The 16700-nt window shown below is 42.1% G+C and overlaps 1 protein-coding gene across 1 annotated transcript; it reads right to left on the bottom strand.

Annotated features, from left to right (window-relative positions):
• Nucleotides 1–501: 501 nt before the first annotated feature.
• LOC310869642 (4-galactosyl-N-acetylglucosaminide 3-alpha-L-fucosyltransferase 9-like) lies at nt 502–4613 on the bottom strand (the record flags this gene model as incomplete). The annotated part of the gene is made up of 2 exons (XM_083780473.1): nt 502–515; nt 3830–4613. The coding sequence occupies 2 exons, from the start codon at nt 4611–4613 to the stop codon at nt 502–504; spliced, it is 798 nt and encodes a 265-aa protein (XP_083636599.1).
• Between the last annotated feature and the right edge of the window lie 12087 nt (nt 4614–16700).

Consider the following 16700-nt stretch of genomic DNA (forward strand, 5'->3'; position numbering starts at 1 on the left):
AGTACAGTACAGTACAGTACAGTACAGTACAGTACAGCACCACTCAGTTGGTTCTGATTTTAACGCTCCTTGCAGGTTTTACTGCAGTCTGTAGCTATTGGTTCCTCCTCACGGAGGAAGTGGTTTGGGCTGCCAACCCTCACCACCCTAGCCTTGGCAGCATTCCTTTTCGGGTTTATGATCGGGTCGGGAGCGGATGATATCGTTACGTCATTGTTTTGTAGTCTTCAGGCCAGAAACCATCAATCTGGAACATCCTTTCCCTCAAAAATGTCCCAATAAAAGCCACAGGCCACAAGAGAACGAGGCATGCACACAGCAATATCTCTAACAAACCAAGGCCCCTGATCTGATCAACATTAGATACTGCTTTTTAAACTTATTTTCAATAATTACAGTTCAATGTATAATTCAGGTGCCAAACACATAATATACAATAAACATGCAAAATAGCAGGAACAAACACCCCTCCTGTACAGTGCTTAATTGGCCCCTTCAGGATTAGATTGCCAGCACTGCAGAGGAGAGACAGACAGGTGACCAACACATAATTTAACTGCACACAGTGACAATAAATAAAATAAATACATAAACATATTTTTAAAGTCTTCCAATCATTGCACGTTACTTTAACCCATTCTGACCGGGCACCCATTTTGGTGTCAGCATCATGTTATGCTTTAGCTATTTAAAAATAGCAGATCTACAAGCTCATATCGCGCCACCGAGTGGCGCGATACGAGCTTGTAGGTCTGCTATTTTTCAAAAATCGAAGAACGACTGACATTTTTTGAATCTGATCTCAGGTCAGAATGGGTTAAAATGTCAGCTGTACATACTGCCACGCCTGCCACACACACCTATACCCGGTCTTCCTCCCCTTCTTTCTAACCTATCCTCTAATTCTAGGAGTGATCAAGACAGAGGAGGCAACCAGTCATCTCTGCTATAAAGCCTGGTCCTACCCTTCACGCCCTGCCAGATCTGCAGTCTACCTGGACCTAGTCAGTAGTCAGTCATGTTCCACTCGGGCTAGTAGCAACTTTATCACTCCGTGTGTTATATCCTGAATACTTACATCTCTCTCCTGTGTTTGCACACTAAAAACATGTGGGTTATTTCTGTAACTCAATTCCTGGGTTACTTGCGTTGAGTTATATTTCTGGGTTATTTTCCAGAGCCATAACCATTTCCTGGGTTATAGGGACCCAATTCATGGGTTATTAAAGTGGGTTAAGATTTCTGGGTTATTTTTCTGAGGGTAACCCCATTGTTGGGTCGGATAGGTCACACCCCATGGGAGTGGTTAGAGGAAGTCCATTTCCCAGCATACACTGGGGTGCCAAGGACCGTGTGTTATTGTTCTTATATGTGTTATTTGAATATTAGAATGTGTATGTTATGGGTCGTTGTGTTTAGTGTTTTGTTATGGTATTATTTGGTGATATGTTGTTTTATGTGATTTGTTAGCAAAACCATGAATGAAATGTCTGTTTGTTTGGTCAGTCTCTCTCCCCTTTTTCCATTCATATGTATAGTATCTGTTGGAAAGGGTTTGTTGTTGATGGTTGCTCCAACAAAGAGTTTTCATGCCTCTTGCAGGCAACTATACACAGTAAAAACACTTTAAAAACACATATTTATGTAACCCATCCCAGCCATATCCATTTCCTGGGATATAGGGACCCAATTCATGGGTTATAAGATTTCTGGGTTATTTTTCTGAGAGTAACCTTATTGTTGGAATTGATTGATTGATTGCTTGATTAATTGATTTATTTATTTAATGATTGACTGATTGATTGAACCAATAATGCTTCATTCATAACCCAAGTTATGGGTCAAAGTAACTTGGAAGTTGGGTTATGTTGACCCTCTGAATGGGTTATTTTTATAACCCAAGTTATAACCCAAGTTATGGGCCAAAAATAATAACCCATTTTGTTGCGTCAAAATAACCCAGGGGTTGAATAGGACCCTTTGTAACCCAGGAGGGGGGTTAAAAATAACCCAATATGGGTTATTTTAACCCAGCAATTTTTTAGTGTGTGCAGTAACTCCTACCACTCTGGACCTGGAACTGGCAGATAGAGGCAGGTTAGGCAAGGTTCCAACCTAGCCTAACCTGCCCTCTATCTGCCATCTGTTTCTCTCTGCTCTGCTCCTGAACTTGTCCTGAAGTATATACCATTAAATCTATATTCTAAAACGGCAACTCTGTCTGTCTCTTTGTCTGCAACCGGGTTCAAACTAACATATATGACACATACCATAGTTACACATGTCCTTGATTGTGCGTGTATGTGTACATATAGCCTGTATAGGGCACTGCAGTGACAGTGACTGCCATCTGTCATTCTGCAACCGTGACAGATGTGAACGAGAGACAGGTTCGTGACGTCACACAAAGTCATTCTGTTCACCATCTTGGATAGATTTCGAATAGTGTAAAATAGGTTTGGTTAAAACCCATTCTGAACGGGCACCCATTTTGGTGTCAGCATCATGTTATGCTTTAGCTATTTAAAAATAGCAGATCTACAAGCTCATATCGCGCCACCGAGTGGCGCGATACGAGCTTGTAGGTCTGCTATTTTTGAAAAATCGAAGAGCGACTGACATTTTTTTAATCTGATCTCAGGTCAGAATGGGTTCATCAGGACCAGTGTGTGTCCGGCGGAAACCTCGTATGAATCTGATCTCAGGTCAGAATGGGTTAAAATGTCAGCTGTACATACTGCCACGCCTGCCACACACACACCTATACCCGGTCTTCCTCCCTTTCTTTCTAACCTATCCTTCTAGGAGTGATCAAGACAGAGGTGCAGGAGAGGATCATCTCTGCTATAAAGCCTGGTCCTACCCTTCACGCCCCTGCCAGATCTTCAGTCTACCTGGACCTAGTCACTAGTCAGTCATGTTCCACTCGGGCTATAGTAGCAACTTTATCACTCCGTGTGTTATATCCTGAATACTTACATCTCTCTCCTGTGTTTGCAGTAACTCCTACCACTCTGGACCTGGAACTGGCAGATAGAGGCAGGTTAGGCAAGGGATCCAACCTAGCCTAAACCTGCCTCTATCTGCCATCTGTTCTCTCTGCTCTGCTCCTGAACTTGACCTGAAGTATATACCATTAAATCTATATTCTAAAACGGCAACTCCTGTCTGTCTCCTTGTCTGCACCCGGGTTCAAACTAACATATATGACACATACCATAGTTACACATGTCCTTGATTGTGCGTGTATGTGTACATAGTCATGCTTTCGGCCAAGCCCCTATAGGCTTATAGGCTTGTTTCCATTGTGGTCCTCTGTATAATATCGGAATCGGTCAGAATCGGTATCGGCAGATATGACCCTGCAAATAATCAGAGATCGGATATCGGTCATAATTTCATAATTGTGCACCCATAATAATTATCAATTGTCTTGCCAACATTACCTTTACATGTTTTTTATGCACCAGTCACCTTTAAAGGCGCTCTGAAAATAACCTGGACATTTTTGGACAACATTATTGTCGTTCATCAATTCTTCATTTCATTCACTTTGTCTGCTTTTGTTGTCTGCCTGCCTGGCTCTTCAGTGCTGCCACCACTTGTTCAATTAGGCACAGCTTCTTCTAATCAATTGTGATTTGTCAGTAAAACATAAAAGGGATAGCAAAGGAAGATTGACAGTTTGTTTGTTTCAGAGATCTCATTATAACAGTTTCCTTTCCCCAGTACCACTCATACAGATTGTCAACAGTTTGTTTCCTACCATAGTGTTGTCTTATGTAATTACAGCTGTGACATACAGCTTGTAGGGGGAATAAGGTGAGACTAGCCTTGTGTTTTCTCTTCCAGTTGAAGTACTTCTGGTAGCCGACCGGGTCCTGGTCCAGATGAAGGATCTGCTTGGCTAGGGCCTGGGGCGAGGAGAAGTCATCTACGTGGATGAAGGCGTCTCCAGGGATAAACTTCTCGTAGTTCTCCCTTGAAGGCCCGAGCACCACAGGAACAGAGCCCAACACCAGAGGCCTGTAGACCTTCTCCGTGATGTAGTCTTCGTGGATGGAGTTCTCAAATGCCAGGTAGAATTTGCAGCTTGCTACGATCATTGTGTATTCACTCTCGCTGACGTGGGAGTAAAATGGGCTTCCATAGGAGTGAATGTGGATGAACATGCGAAGGGCCTTGTAGTAGTGTGTTCTCTTATGTTCTGGGCTCCAGTTGCTCACAATCCAGCAGATCAATTTGTGTTTAGGAGGGATATCAGGCGTCTTCTCCTCCCTGGTCCTCCTGGTGATGGAACCATAGGGCAAACTCACATCTGCATCCCGCCTGTAGCTCACGGTCAGGTTGAATTGATTATGTAGGCCACTTATTCTCTTAGAGTTGGAGGGTGACTCAAAATTCATCCACAGCCATTTCTGAGACCGTGGCCGGTGTTGTAGCCGGGGCGAATGAGACAAATCCCCTTCAATCTCTCTGTGGTGGATGAGGACGGCGTCCGCAACACCCAACAGCTCTCTGTTAGCCGTCAAATGGCAGCCTTTGATGTTGAACATGGCATTGCAGGAGTTTAGGTCAAAGGGCTCTCCGAACGGCCAGTGCCATATCAGCATTGTGACCTGTGGTTTTTCTGCCCTAAGCAGTTGGAACCAGTTTGGTGGCGGACGTAGACAGAGCCAGAATAAAGCAAGAAAGAAGGGTAGTGGAAGAAGCCATGTGAAGCTGCCAGGCGAAATTCTCATTTTGCAGCTGGATGCTGCTAACATCATCTGCTTAGGGAAAATAATTGTCATGGTCATGGTTGTGAACATTAATGTGCACAATTGAACACTAATTGATAATAGTTGATTATAGAAAGAATACAAGGAAGGTTTCAGACTCAGATCATTGGAAATAAAGCTGGTTTTGAATGCTACGTAGCACAAATAATAAGACAGTAGCAAAATTCCTCCACTTGTGATGTCATGATTACTTCATTTCCATTCTGCTATCTTCCTCCGCCTTTTCAGAATTTTTACTTCGAACTAATTTGCATAATAATCATATAAAAAGCAACTAATATTGTGTATTATGTAGATGTGACATAATATGCAAATAAAATATCTGAACTCTGAAGTAACCCTGTGTCTGTTAACTACCACTGAAACTCTCCAATCCGTAAACAAAGCAAATATATTTTTTAAAGATGAGCTGCAAAATGACAGGTTGTTGTGTGTGATTGTACCATGAAATACATTTTTACAGACATCTCACAATGACCAGCATAGTCAAAAAAACAATTTTGAATACTTACATTTTATCAGCTTAAGAACATCAAGAACTTAGTCTAACATTGCTGAAAATAGACGTATTATATGTGCATGCCTTGCCTTCAAACAGGTTACTGTCTGTTACTATGCGTCACGCAGCTTCCACTGGTACTGCATAATGTATTATTATCTGAAGTCAGTGTTGCATCACTTCATAGGCTTAGTTATACATCACATAATACCGTCCAAGTAAATATTATCGAGCGTGGTGTTTATTGAGGTCTTTGCAATTCAACCGTGAAACCAGGGTTTGATCATTTGCCCGGAGCGGCCTTCTGGCTCGTCCACAGTCTACCCAGTCAGTCTCTGGCTCAAAGGGTGAGCGTCAGCATCTTTCATTTGTCTTAAAGTGGTTGAATTTGCTGAGCAGTCAATCCATGTTCATTTCCAACCCCGAGTAGAATGAGGTCAATTATCATGCCACATTACTCTGCTTGATGATAACCATTCTCAGTAGAGAGATGGATACCTTATTAATACCAGTGGTGGAAGCAGTACTCAAGATATTTTTGAGTGGTGCCACCACTCCTATAGACAGCTATGTGTGTCACTGCCTCTGCCCCTGGCTGGCTGTCTGGGTCCCTGGCTGGCTGTCTGGGTCCCTGGCTGGCTGTCTGGGTCCCTGGCTGGCTGTCTGGGTCCCTGGCTGGCTGTCTGGGTCCCTGGCTGGCTGTCTGGGTCCCTGGCTGGCTGTCTGGGCCCCTGGCTGGCTGTCTGGGTCCCTGGCTGGCTGTCTGGGTCCCTGGCTGGCTGTCTGGGTCCCTGACTGGCTGCCTGGGTCCGTCCGTCTGAGCCTGAAAATTGCGTTTGGTTGGTTTTCACCACCCAGTGTCACTGTTGTGCAGCTTAACACACTTTGGTAATTTGGTAATTAAAAATCATTAAAAAAAAGTTACAGAATGGGGTTCCCGGAACTTCCCGCCCCTAATGGGTTTAGTGTGTTATGTTGTGCTCATGTGTTATGTTTTCATTTAATGTCCTTTTCTATTTTTATAAAAAATATTGAAACACAAATTAGCAGATATACAAGCTCACATGTTGCGACGTGAGCTTGTAGCTTATTGTAATATTTGACCAGAAGTATCTATTTTTTGACTCATGTAGCCTATTGGAGTTCAGTTGAGTAAGCTACTTTATCCACTAATATACACCTGTTTTATATTGAATTGTGCGCCGGTGGTCACATAATACCGATCTATACTTGGTCCCCTGTATGGATCTATACTTGTAGATCTGTTATTTTTCCACTGAATGTTCAACCCCAGAATATGTTTATGTAGATTATAATTAAATATGTAATACCAATTTGCTCCACCTGATGCCGCTATTTGACACGGCATGTTATTTCAGTCAAGCCTTCACTGCTTTCAGACAACTTGTCTTACATGATTCAAAGCTTGTTTGCACGGCTATGCAGGAGTCTAGATGTCTGTGGCTCTAGATGTCTGTAGCTCTGCAGGAGTCTAGATGTCTGTAGCTCCACATTGGAGCCACAGCAGCACAGCGTGTCCCTGGTGGATTCTGAGATCCACATGATCTTATTTTCATTTTAAATCCAATGTGCATTAATTACCGTTTGGCATAAACACAGCGGTCACGTTGTCTGTACAGTATTATTAATAAAGGTAGGTCTACTGGGTATGTTTTTTCTCTTTTATTGTATAAATGGTAAATGGTAAATGGTGCATTTATATAGCGCCTTTTATCCAAGGCGCTTTACAGAGATTGTGCATTACATTCACCCATTCACACACACATTCATACACCGATGGCAGCGGAAACCATGCAAGGCACCAACTAGCACATCGGGAGCAATTAGGGGTTCAGTGTCTTGCTCAAGGACACTTCGACAGTAACTCTGGGGGAGCCCAGGTTTGAACTGGCAACCTTACGGTTACCATCCAGGCACTCTACCCCTGAGCCACCGCCGCCCCATTGTATCTTTACATGTCACAAGAGATAAACAAGAGACAAATTCAGCCTTCGTCAGTGCATAGCCAAATGTTTGTCTCGTGTCTCTATGTAAATACATACAATAAAAGAGAAAAAAAACATACTCTTGCCACATGTGTGCGAGTAGGCCTACCTTAATGATATTGATCGAAGAGGATAGCACACCAGAGAAGTTAGAGAGCAGCAGTAACAAGAAAAATCTCATATATTCATCACATGCATAACACCAAATGGTAAATGGTGCATTTATATAGCGCCTTTATCCAAGGCGCTTTACATAGATTGTGCATTACATTCACCCATTCATACACCGATTGCGGCGGAAGCCATGCAAGGTACCAACCAGCACATCGGGAGCAATTTGGGGTTCAGTGTCTTGCCCAAGGACACTTCGACATGTAGACAGGAGGAGCCGGGATTCGAACCGCCGACCCATGGATCATTGGACGACCTGCTCTACCTCCTGAGCCACAGTCGCCCCAGTCACCAGTCACCAGACATAAGTGATGCCAATATTGGTCAGCAATGTTTGCGAGGTGGTTAATTTCACGCCAAGCCACACAAAGCCTTTCATTGTAGCTCAGTAACAATTTCCTTCCACTCATAAAGAGACATGTCAACACATCTACAACCAGCCAAATCAAGTAGCCTGCCCAATAAATGTATTTTCTTCTCCTTTCTTTAAAAATACACTGGTGGAGTACAGAAGGTCCTTTGTTTGCTGAGAGTAGTGATTTCCTCTAGATATCTCCCATGTCATGGAAAGGAAGCATCATTTTGCACTCATTGTGACAACATTTAGCCTTGCACAGCTGCAGGACAATGATACAGTATATTTCTGTGTGTCATTCTAATTTCAATGTCACTTCTGAAATCCCCATGTTATTTTAAACCACTTGCTGTAGACACTTAAACCACATACAGGCCTATGGTTGAGCAAAGTCCCCCAGGGCTCTATGCTGGTGTATTTTCAGTTTTCTGTTATTGTGGGGAAAGCTTTACCTGAAAATAGCCGATCGACTAATAGCGGATCGGCTATTTTCAGCAAAAGCTTTCCCCACAATACGGATGCTGGGCTAGCTGGGGTTTAAGTGGATTAAGTGGTACTTTCTCCTCTTCTCCACTTCTTGTCATGTAGACACCAGTGTCTCTTTCTTGTCGTGAAGATTGTAGACACCACTGTCTTTTTTTGACATTCTGAATTCTCAACTCCCCTGAGTCACCATCTTTAAACCAATCCAATAAGAATTTAATTGGTGCGGGGCTGAGCATGCAGGATCCGATTGTAAATACCAGCATTTATTAATTTATCTGATGGCCTTCCTGCCCTGGCATTTGGCCTTTGTGCCCTAAAAAACCAAAGGCCTTTCCCGTAAAAAATGACAAAATTCAAGGCCTGCATGAGAGAAAAACCTATTTTTCATTTGTTCCTTCAGACAATATAGCATCATAAAATAAAAATAAAAGCTTGGTTGAAGTGGGGAATGCAGATGAAAAGGAGAGCCTTTTCCCTTTAGCCTCCCAGTCCTAAACTCTTTCCACTAATACAATCACCTGCTAAAGGAATCAAAGGAAATATGAGGGGATGAAGGGGAGACGGAAAAGACAGGAATCCAATAAAACCTTTTTTTATGGTTTTTCAAAATGGAAGTGCAGCCAGGAAACAAGCTGCAATGGTCATTAAGTGTGAAGAAACACCTGAAGGTGTGACATTTCTCTTTTTATTTTACGGTTTGGGCCCATCTGCCTGACTGTCTGCACCCTGATAATCCATCCACAGGAAAATAAGTGCCCCGGAGAACCTGTCAGGAAACGGGCCCTGTAAAGGCCCCAGGCTGCGTAAAGCACTGTCTCTAATTAGGGCCTGCTCAGAAAAATGGTGGGCACAGCATGAAGCTTTTAGCCTGTTTACAGCCTTGCCAACAGCAGCAGCGCCATGTGCTTCATGAGCTTAAAAGGCCTGCCGCTGTGCCAGCAACCACCAACAGTAAATTGTTGGTTTAGAGACCCTTCAGGTGACGTGGCAAGAAAGAAACACAGAATCACGTGGATCTCCGACTTCATGGGGAGTGAGCCTGTGACGTCAGCTGTCTATGATGTATCGGTATGTACCTTTGACACCGTGAACCACTCTATACTGGTTAACAAGCTTAAAGCTATTGGTTTTGATAGCACATCAGTGAGCTGGATGCAATCCTACCTGGAGGGGAGAGAACAGATGGTGGAGGTGAACGGAACACTGTCCCCTCCCCTCCCAGTGAGCTGTGGCGTCCCACAAGGAAGCATACTAGGGCCTTTACTGTTCCTAATATATGTTAACGACATGACTTCAGCTTGTGACTGCAGCTTGTTCCTGTTCGCAGATGACTCAGCACTGCTGGTCTCGGACAGGAACAAACTGCAGGTTGAAAAGACCCTCAGCTCTGAACTCGGTAGAATCTGCACCTGGCTCGCTGATAACAAACTATCCTTACACCTGGGAAAAACTGAATCCATCCTCTTCGGATCAAATAGTAATCTCAGCAAGGCAGATGGCTTCTTGGTTAGAGTGGGTGACAATATTATCACACGAAAAGATCAAATTACCTACCTAGGTTCCATCCTGGAGGCCAATCTTTCCGGTGATAAGATGGCCACCAACGTAATCAAAAAAGTCAATCAAAGAACAAGATTCCTTTACAGGATCTCCTCACTGGTCAGCAAAAACACCTTGAAGACCTTAACAGGAGCCCTCGTACAAGGTTTCTTTGACTATGCATCCACCTCTTGGTACCACAGCACCTCAAAGGCCCTTAAAACAAGGCTCCAGACCTCCCAAAACAAACTGGTCAGGCTCCTACTTGGCCTCACCCCCCGAACCCACCTCACCCCTGCCCACTTTGACTGGCTGGGATGGCTTAGGGTCGACGACAGAGTACAGCATCTTGCAATGGGTCTGGTCCACAAGATTCGATACACCACCAAGATACCCATGTACCTGTCTAAATACTTCCTTAATGTAAACGAAGTCCACACCCACAACACCAGAGGGAGTGCAACAAACCATGTACAACCCAGATTCGGCACAAACAAGGGACTAAATTCTTTTCGCTCCTATGCCACCAAAATGTGGAACGCCCTACCAACAGTCATTAAGACATGTGAATCCCTTGACTCCTTCAAAACCGCTCTCAAAGGGCACCTACGGATGGCTGCAATTCGAAACTGGCCTCTGTAAAATCTGAATCCCCCCCACCCCCCCACCCCATTTTCCCTCACTGTATATTGTATCTTTTCCCTTTTTTGCTTCCCATATGATGAACTTAGCTACATAGAAATGTCTATTTGTATGTCTCTAAATGTTTGTATGTCTTTAAATGTTTTGATGAATTGAACAATGTGGACCCTGTTGTAAACAAGTGTAATGCTTAATTGGGTCGTCCACTCACAGTTGACAGTCTTTGTATTGAGTTTGTGCTTAAAATGTACTGTAAATTCTACAAACTGTTAATAAATATTTCAATCAATCAATCAAAAACCGTATGACTCCACATTTAGGCAAGGTTTTCAGCCAATCTGAGCCCCAATCATTTGCATTCTAAAATGTAATAAAGTTAAATATTTCGGAAAAAATAAGGGGCGACTATTTTAAAGCCGAATAAAACTCTGTTCGGCTCTGTAGAGCTGACGTCATTTGAGGTTCAGGGGGGGGGGGGGGGGGGGGGGTATACCGTCCTAAAGTCGGCTCTTCGGTGCTACTGAAAATTTCTGACGAGCCGAAATCATTTCGGCACTACAGCGCCGAAACAGCGGTAAAATAGGAGTATGAATCGGCCCTAAAACGTCATGTGGGGAAACAAATGAGGTACTAAATTCAGCCTGGTGGCAGGCAGCTTGCATAGATAGTGCATACGAGGTTTGATGCTGATTGGTCAAGCAGTTTGCGAGATTAGCTCCAGACAATCACACACATGCGCGCACACCATAGACTGTAAAAAATATGGACAAAGCGTTCCCCGGGTCTAACATGGACGTAAAAAGAAACCTGTTATTCCTGCACTGTAAGTCGCCATCTTTCTAGATCCGTTTGGGCCCAGCTGGCCATTGGCTGCTCCGTTTGGGCCCAGCTGGCCCATTGGCTGGCCCAGACAACGAGGCGGGACTTCCCCCCTTCTTCTCCGTTGGTTTTTATTTTGACTCGAGTGGGTGGGGGATCCCGATCATAGACTGTAACGGTAGCCACGCCCCTCAGAACATACGCGACTTTATGGTCATTTATTTTATAAATGGGACCATAATTTTCCAAAAAGAATATTATGACATTAGAAATGAGACTTTAAACTAGAGACTGGAAGCAGAAAGTATTCATGACCATGTTTATTAAGGTAATACAGTCTAGGTGAAGTTGGGCCCAAATACATGGACTTCTATGGGGCTATGGGTTTTTTTGGGTCCAGTGACAGCGCCACAACAGGCCATTATATGAACTTTCAGGCTTCACAAAATATCTGTCTGACTGCCCCCCTGGCGCACACACACACATACACATGCTTTGCTCTTGTAAATGGAAATGGTCTGCATTCAGTGCATTTCTCCAAAGCACTTTATCCCTCTAAGTCCCAGCGTTGCTTTTTAGCAACAATTTAATTTTAATTAATTACTAAATTATTATTACTTTTTTCTGTTCTTTTTTCACCTAAACGTCATCAGTGATGTTCATTGCAATGCCATTTCAATGCCATTGGTCATGATATTTGCATATAAATACCCCCCACAGAGGCTGAAATTCTCACGAAAAAAAAATGTCTGGACTCTGTGCAATTTTGAACATTTTTTAACCTAAGACTTTTGACCTTTACCCTAATAAAAGTAGGTAAAATAATTGTAATATATGTTATTTTTGTGATCATTAGAATGTCTAGAACATGTTTTATTCATTATTGTGAAAGATATCCCCCAAATGTAAATTATTAAATTATTATATTATTTTATAATTATTATATAATTATTATAATTCTTTCATCAAACTTTTTTTTTTTTTTTTTTTTTTAACATATTTTTTAGTCTTAGTCCTAGTAGGTACAAAGTAGTAGTAAGGTTGAAATCTATTTTTTGCAAGTAGAAATTAATGGCTGGGTCTTAGAGGGATAACTTATACTACAATCGCTGCACTGGCTTCCGGTTGTTTTTAGGATTGATTTTAAAATTATTTTACTTGTCTATAAAGCTCTCAATGGTCTCGCACCTTCCTACCTACATGACTGCCTGCCTAAATATGTCCCAAACCGCCCCCTAAGGTCTTCCACCGCCGGCCTGCTCGCTTTGCCCCAAAAAATGGCAACTAAAAAATACGGGGAAGCAGCTTTTTGCTTCTACGGGCCGTCGGCATGGAACAAGCTCCCTCTGTACCTTCGTCAGGCAGACTCTGTAGACATTTTTAAAGGTCAGCTCAAGACCCACTTCTACAACATTGCCTTTAGTTGATCTTATATTTTTTATTTTTCATGTCCTCACTGTACTGCATTACTGCTTGTTTTTTAATGTCATTGCCTTGCTTTTCTTTTATTCTCCATTGTTCTGTAAAGCACTTTGAGCTGCATTTCATGTCATGAAAGGTGCTATACAAATAAAGTTTTATTATTATTATTATTATTACAATGTACTTCACATTCACGTATAGACGACTATAGCCTCCTAAAAAGCTACATCATGTAAAACAAACAAAATAATCCTGTGAATACCATTCTGGACTGAGAAACCAGTTTTAAAAATGTCAATGTTTTATTTTTATCTAGATAACATTTCTGTAATGAATCTGTCAGGTGCGTCATCTCATGAAAGACCTACCCATGAAGGGTGCTCATATTTTGTACGTTTCCTAGTGTAGGTTTGAGGTCACATGAGTTTCCACCTTCGGGGGGAAGTGGTTGAGAACTGTGGGTTCGGTTAAATATATCAGCTTTAAAAAGACTGATGTCAAACAGGCCTCAGCGCAGTATGTGAGCTGTATAGAGATTGCTTCTACATCCTGCATGATTCTGTTTGATCACAATACGCATTTTGGTTCTTCTGCAGAGTTTCAACGTCGCTCGCCCCTGTGACCCTGTCTGTCTGTCTGTGAACAAACCACATCAAGAAGTCATTATGTGTGTAGCAGAGTTTCACCAACTTTGCTGTATAATATCATACTATCACACCTTTGAGGGCGGGAGATTATCACAGTTTACATACGTTTCATGATTAAAAGCAATAAATGTTATTACTTGCACCACTAATTAAAATAAGTGAATTACTGACACATTTCAGCACATTCGTGCTGTGCTTTGAATGTGCCATTTCATTTGAGAATTCAGTAGATTGTCAGTGCATTGTCAGAAACAGAACAATTCAGTAGATTGTCAGTGCATTGTCAGAAACAGAACAATTCAGTAGATTGTCAGTGCATTGTCAGAAACAGAACAATTCAGTAGATTGTCAGTGCATTGTCAGAAACAGAACAATTCAGTAGATTGTCAGTGCATTGTCAGAAACAGAACAATTCAGTAGATTGTCAGTGCATTGTCAGAAACGGAACAATTCAGTAGATTGTCAGTGCATTGTCAGAAACAGAACAATTCAGTAGATTGTCAGAGCATTGTCAGAAACAGAACAATTCAGTAGATTGTCAGTGCATTGTCAGAAACAGAACAATTCAGTAGATTGTCAGTGCATTGTCAGAAACAGAACAATTCAGTAGATTGTCAGAGCATTGTCAGAAACAGAACAATTCAGTAGATTGTCAGTGCATTGTCAGAAACAGAACAATTCAGTAGATTGTCAGTGCATTGTCAGAAACAGAACAATTCAGTAGATTGTCAGTGCATTGTCAGAAACAGAACAATTCAGTAGATTGTCAGTGCATTGTCAGAAACAGAACAATTCAGTAGATTGTCAGTGCATTGTCAGAAACAGAACAATTCAGTAGATTGTCAGTGCATTGTCAGAAACAGAACAATTCAGTAGATTGTCAGTGCATTGTCAGAAACAGAACAATTCAGTAGATTGTCAGTGCATTGTCAGAAACAGAACAATTCAGTAGATTGTCAGTGCATTGTCAGAAACAGAACAATTCAGTAGATTGTCAGTGCATTGTCAGAAACAGAACAATTCAGTAGATTGTCAGTGCATTGTCAGAAACAGAACAGTTCAGTAGATTGTCAGTGCGTTGTCAGAAACAGAACAATTCAGTAGATTGTCAGTGCATTGTCAGAAACGGAACAATTCATTAGGTTGTCACTTGTCAGTGCATTATCAGAAACGGAACAATTCAGTAGATTGTCAGAGCATTTAGAAACAGAAAATTGTCAGTGAGAAAGGGGGGGCATTTGCCATGGTGTTGTATGTTAATTCTATTGCTGAATAGATCGGGTTCCTCTGCTGGACACTTATTTTCAGTAGCAAAACAGTAGAATTAGAAAGGCAGTGAATAAAACCTGCAGGAAAAACAGGCATTTTCAGAAAACTTTCAGGAAAAGGTCAGGAAAGCATGAAGAGTTGGAATGGCACATCTGTACATCTGCTGTTTTTGAACATTTTGGAAACATCTTGAAAGTGTGAGAACAGGGTCTTAATAATGGGTTAAATGAATGTTGAGGATGTGTAGATTCAGGTCTAGCCAGACCATATATAGAGTCTCCAGTGTGGCCTCAGGAAGTTGTTGAGACAGCTGGTCCATGCAGAGGCCCCTAGTCTCTTCATTGTTTGAATATTCAGAAAACGTTCACCCAAAAAAACAAACATGGTGAATACAAAACATCTAAAACTATACATGTAGCAGTATCTGTATGAGCAGGAACAGGGCTGGGAGATAACAGGATAACCCCTGGACGCTTGCCAAGTGTGGAAATCTCTCTCTCTCACACACACACACACACACACACACACACACACACACACACACACACACACACACACACACACACACACACACACACACACACACAAGAAAAAATAAATATACAGCATTTTTTGTGACTCAGACTTGAGAAAATGACCAAAATCTGTCACTTACTTACTGTTGAAGGATTTATGGCCTCTGTTTTTAACTGTTTATTATCCTGTGTCACTGTGTAATAGCTCCAGAGTTTGTTAAATGCACTGTATGTTAGAAAGTAGAATTAATACTACACTGTAAAAATGTCCTTTTGGTGTGGTGAGCAAACTTCCTCCTTTTGTTATTAGTGGAGAAAACTCATAATGTTTTTGCAAATAAAGTGTGGTACTGGGCACACGGTTTGTTATTCATCTCCACCAGGTATAATAACTATATGTTTTCCTTCCTAAATCTCACTTTCTATTCACTAGTTTTTATCGCCATGCTTAGTCAGAGGAAAGACGTACAATGTGTGTCATCCTCCAATATCTACCACACCTATTAATTACATTATTAGATATTCATTTAATGTGACAGTTACAACCTTGTTTCTTTTTGAATGGTGGATATTTCATTGGAATCGAGGTATTTTAAGTGCAGACAAATGCAGAAGTATCTTTAATGGAAGAAGATAGTGAAGTCATATGACGGTGACATCAGAGCGTGGTCAGTGGCATTCACATTAAATTAAAGTGGCAGTGAAATAGTTCAGCCTCATCATAGCCTCGGTACCCAGGGTTTTATTTTCACATTCAGCCTCATCATAGCCTCGGTACCCAGGGTTATATTTTCACATTCAGCCTCATCACAGCCTCGGTACCCAGGGTTTTATTTTCTTTCACATTCAGCCTCATCCTAACGAAGTGCTGTGTTTAGTCCCTGCGGCCCAATGTCAGAGGTCTATCAACATTGTCCCTAGCTGGCACACAAAGTACAATGTCCTCCCTATTGTTCACGAGCATGGACCAAAACAAACCTCACCCTAAAATGACACAGACCTCTGGGGCATTTCATCGACAGAGGTGTTCATTTAGTGCAAATCCACCATTATTGCACAGCTCTGGCTATTGTGGTTGGCTGTGCTGTAGCAGTAAACAAAATAATGAATTTGTCCTTTACAAGCCGAGCCTGACTCTAAATAGTAGTCTGTCCCAAGGCAGTTCACTTAAAAATAAAATACAACATGATTGAATCATGTGGAAGTATAGAGAAAACAGACTGACGTTGGCATAGATCCTTTGTTAGGCCCGTGGGACCATTTCAATTACGTGTATGATCATTATCTGCATGGGCAGATGAAGTCAAAGACAAAGGGAGTAAGCCATATACATGTCATCACATCGACAATGAACCAGCCCAACACTCTCTCCCACAGTGACTTACTTGACCCCACACTGTAGCAACTCTTGTGACCTCTTATCTACTCGGCACAGTCTGCAGAGGTCAAAGGAACTGTCTGGGGAGTGTTTCGTTCTGCGTGGGACGTGGTAGAGAGACACAGGAGTGGGGGGAGCCCTCTGATAAACACTGTTGACCACATCGACGTT

Source organism: Protomyctophum parallelum (assembly GCF_964188405.1).
Source record: "Protomyctophum parallelum genome assembly, chromosome: 13".
Taxonomy (NCBI): Eukaryota; Metazoa; Chordata; class Actinopteri; order Myctophiformes; family Myctophidae; genus Protomyctophum; species Protomyctophum parallelum.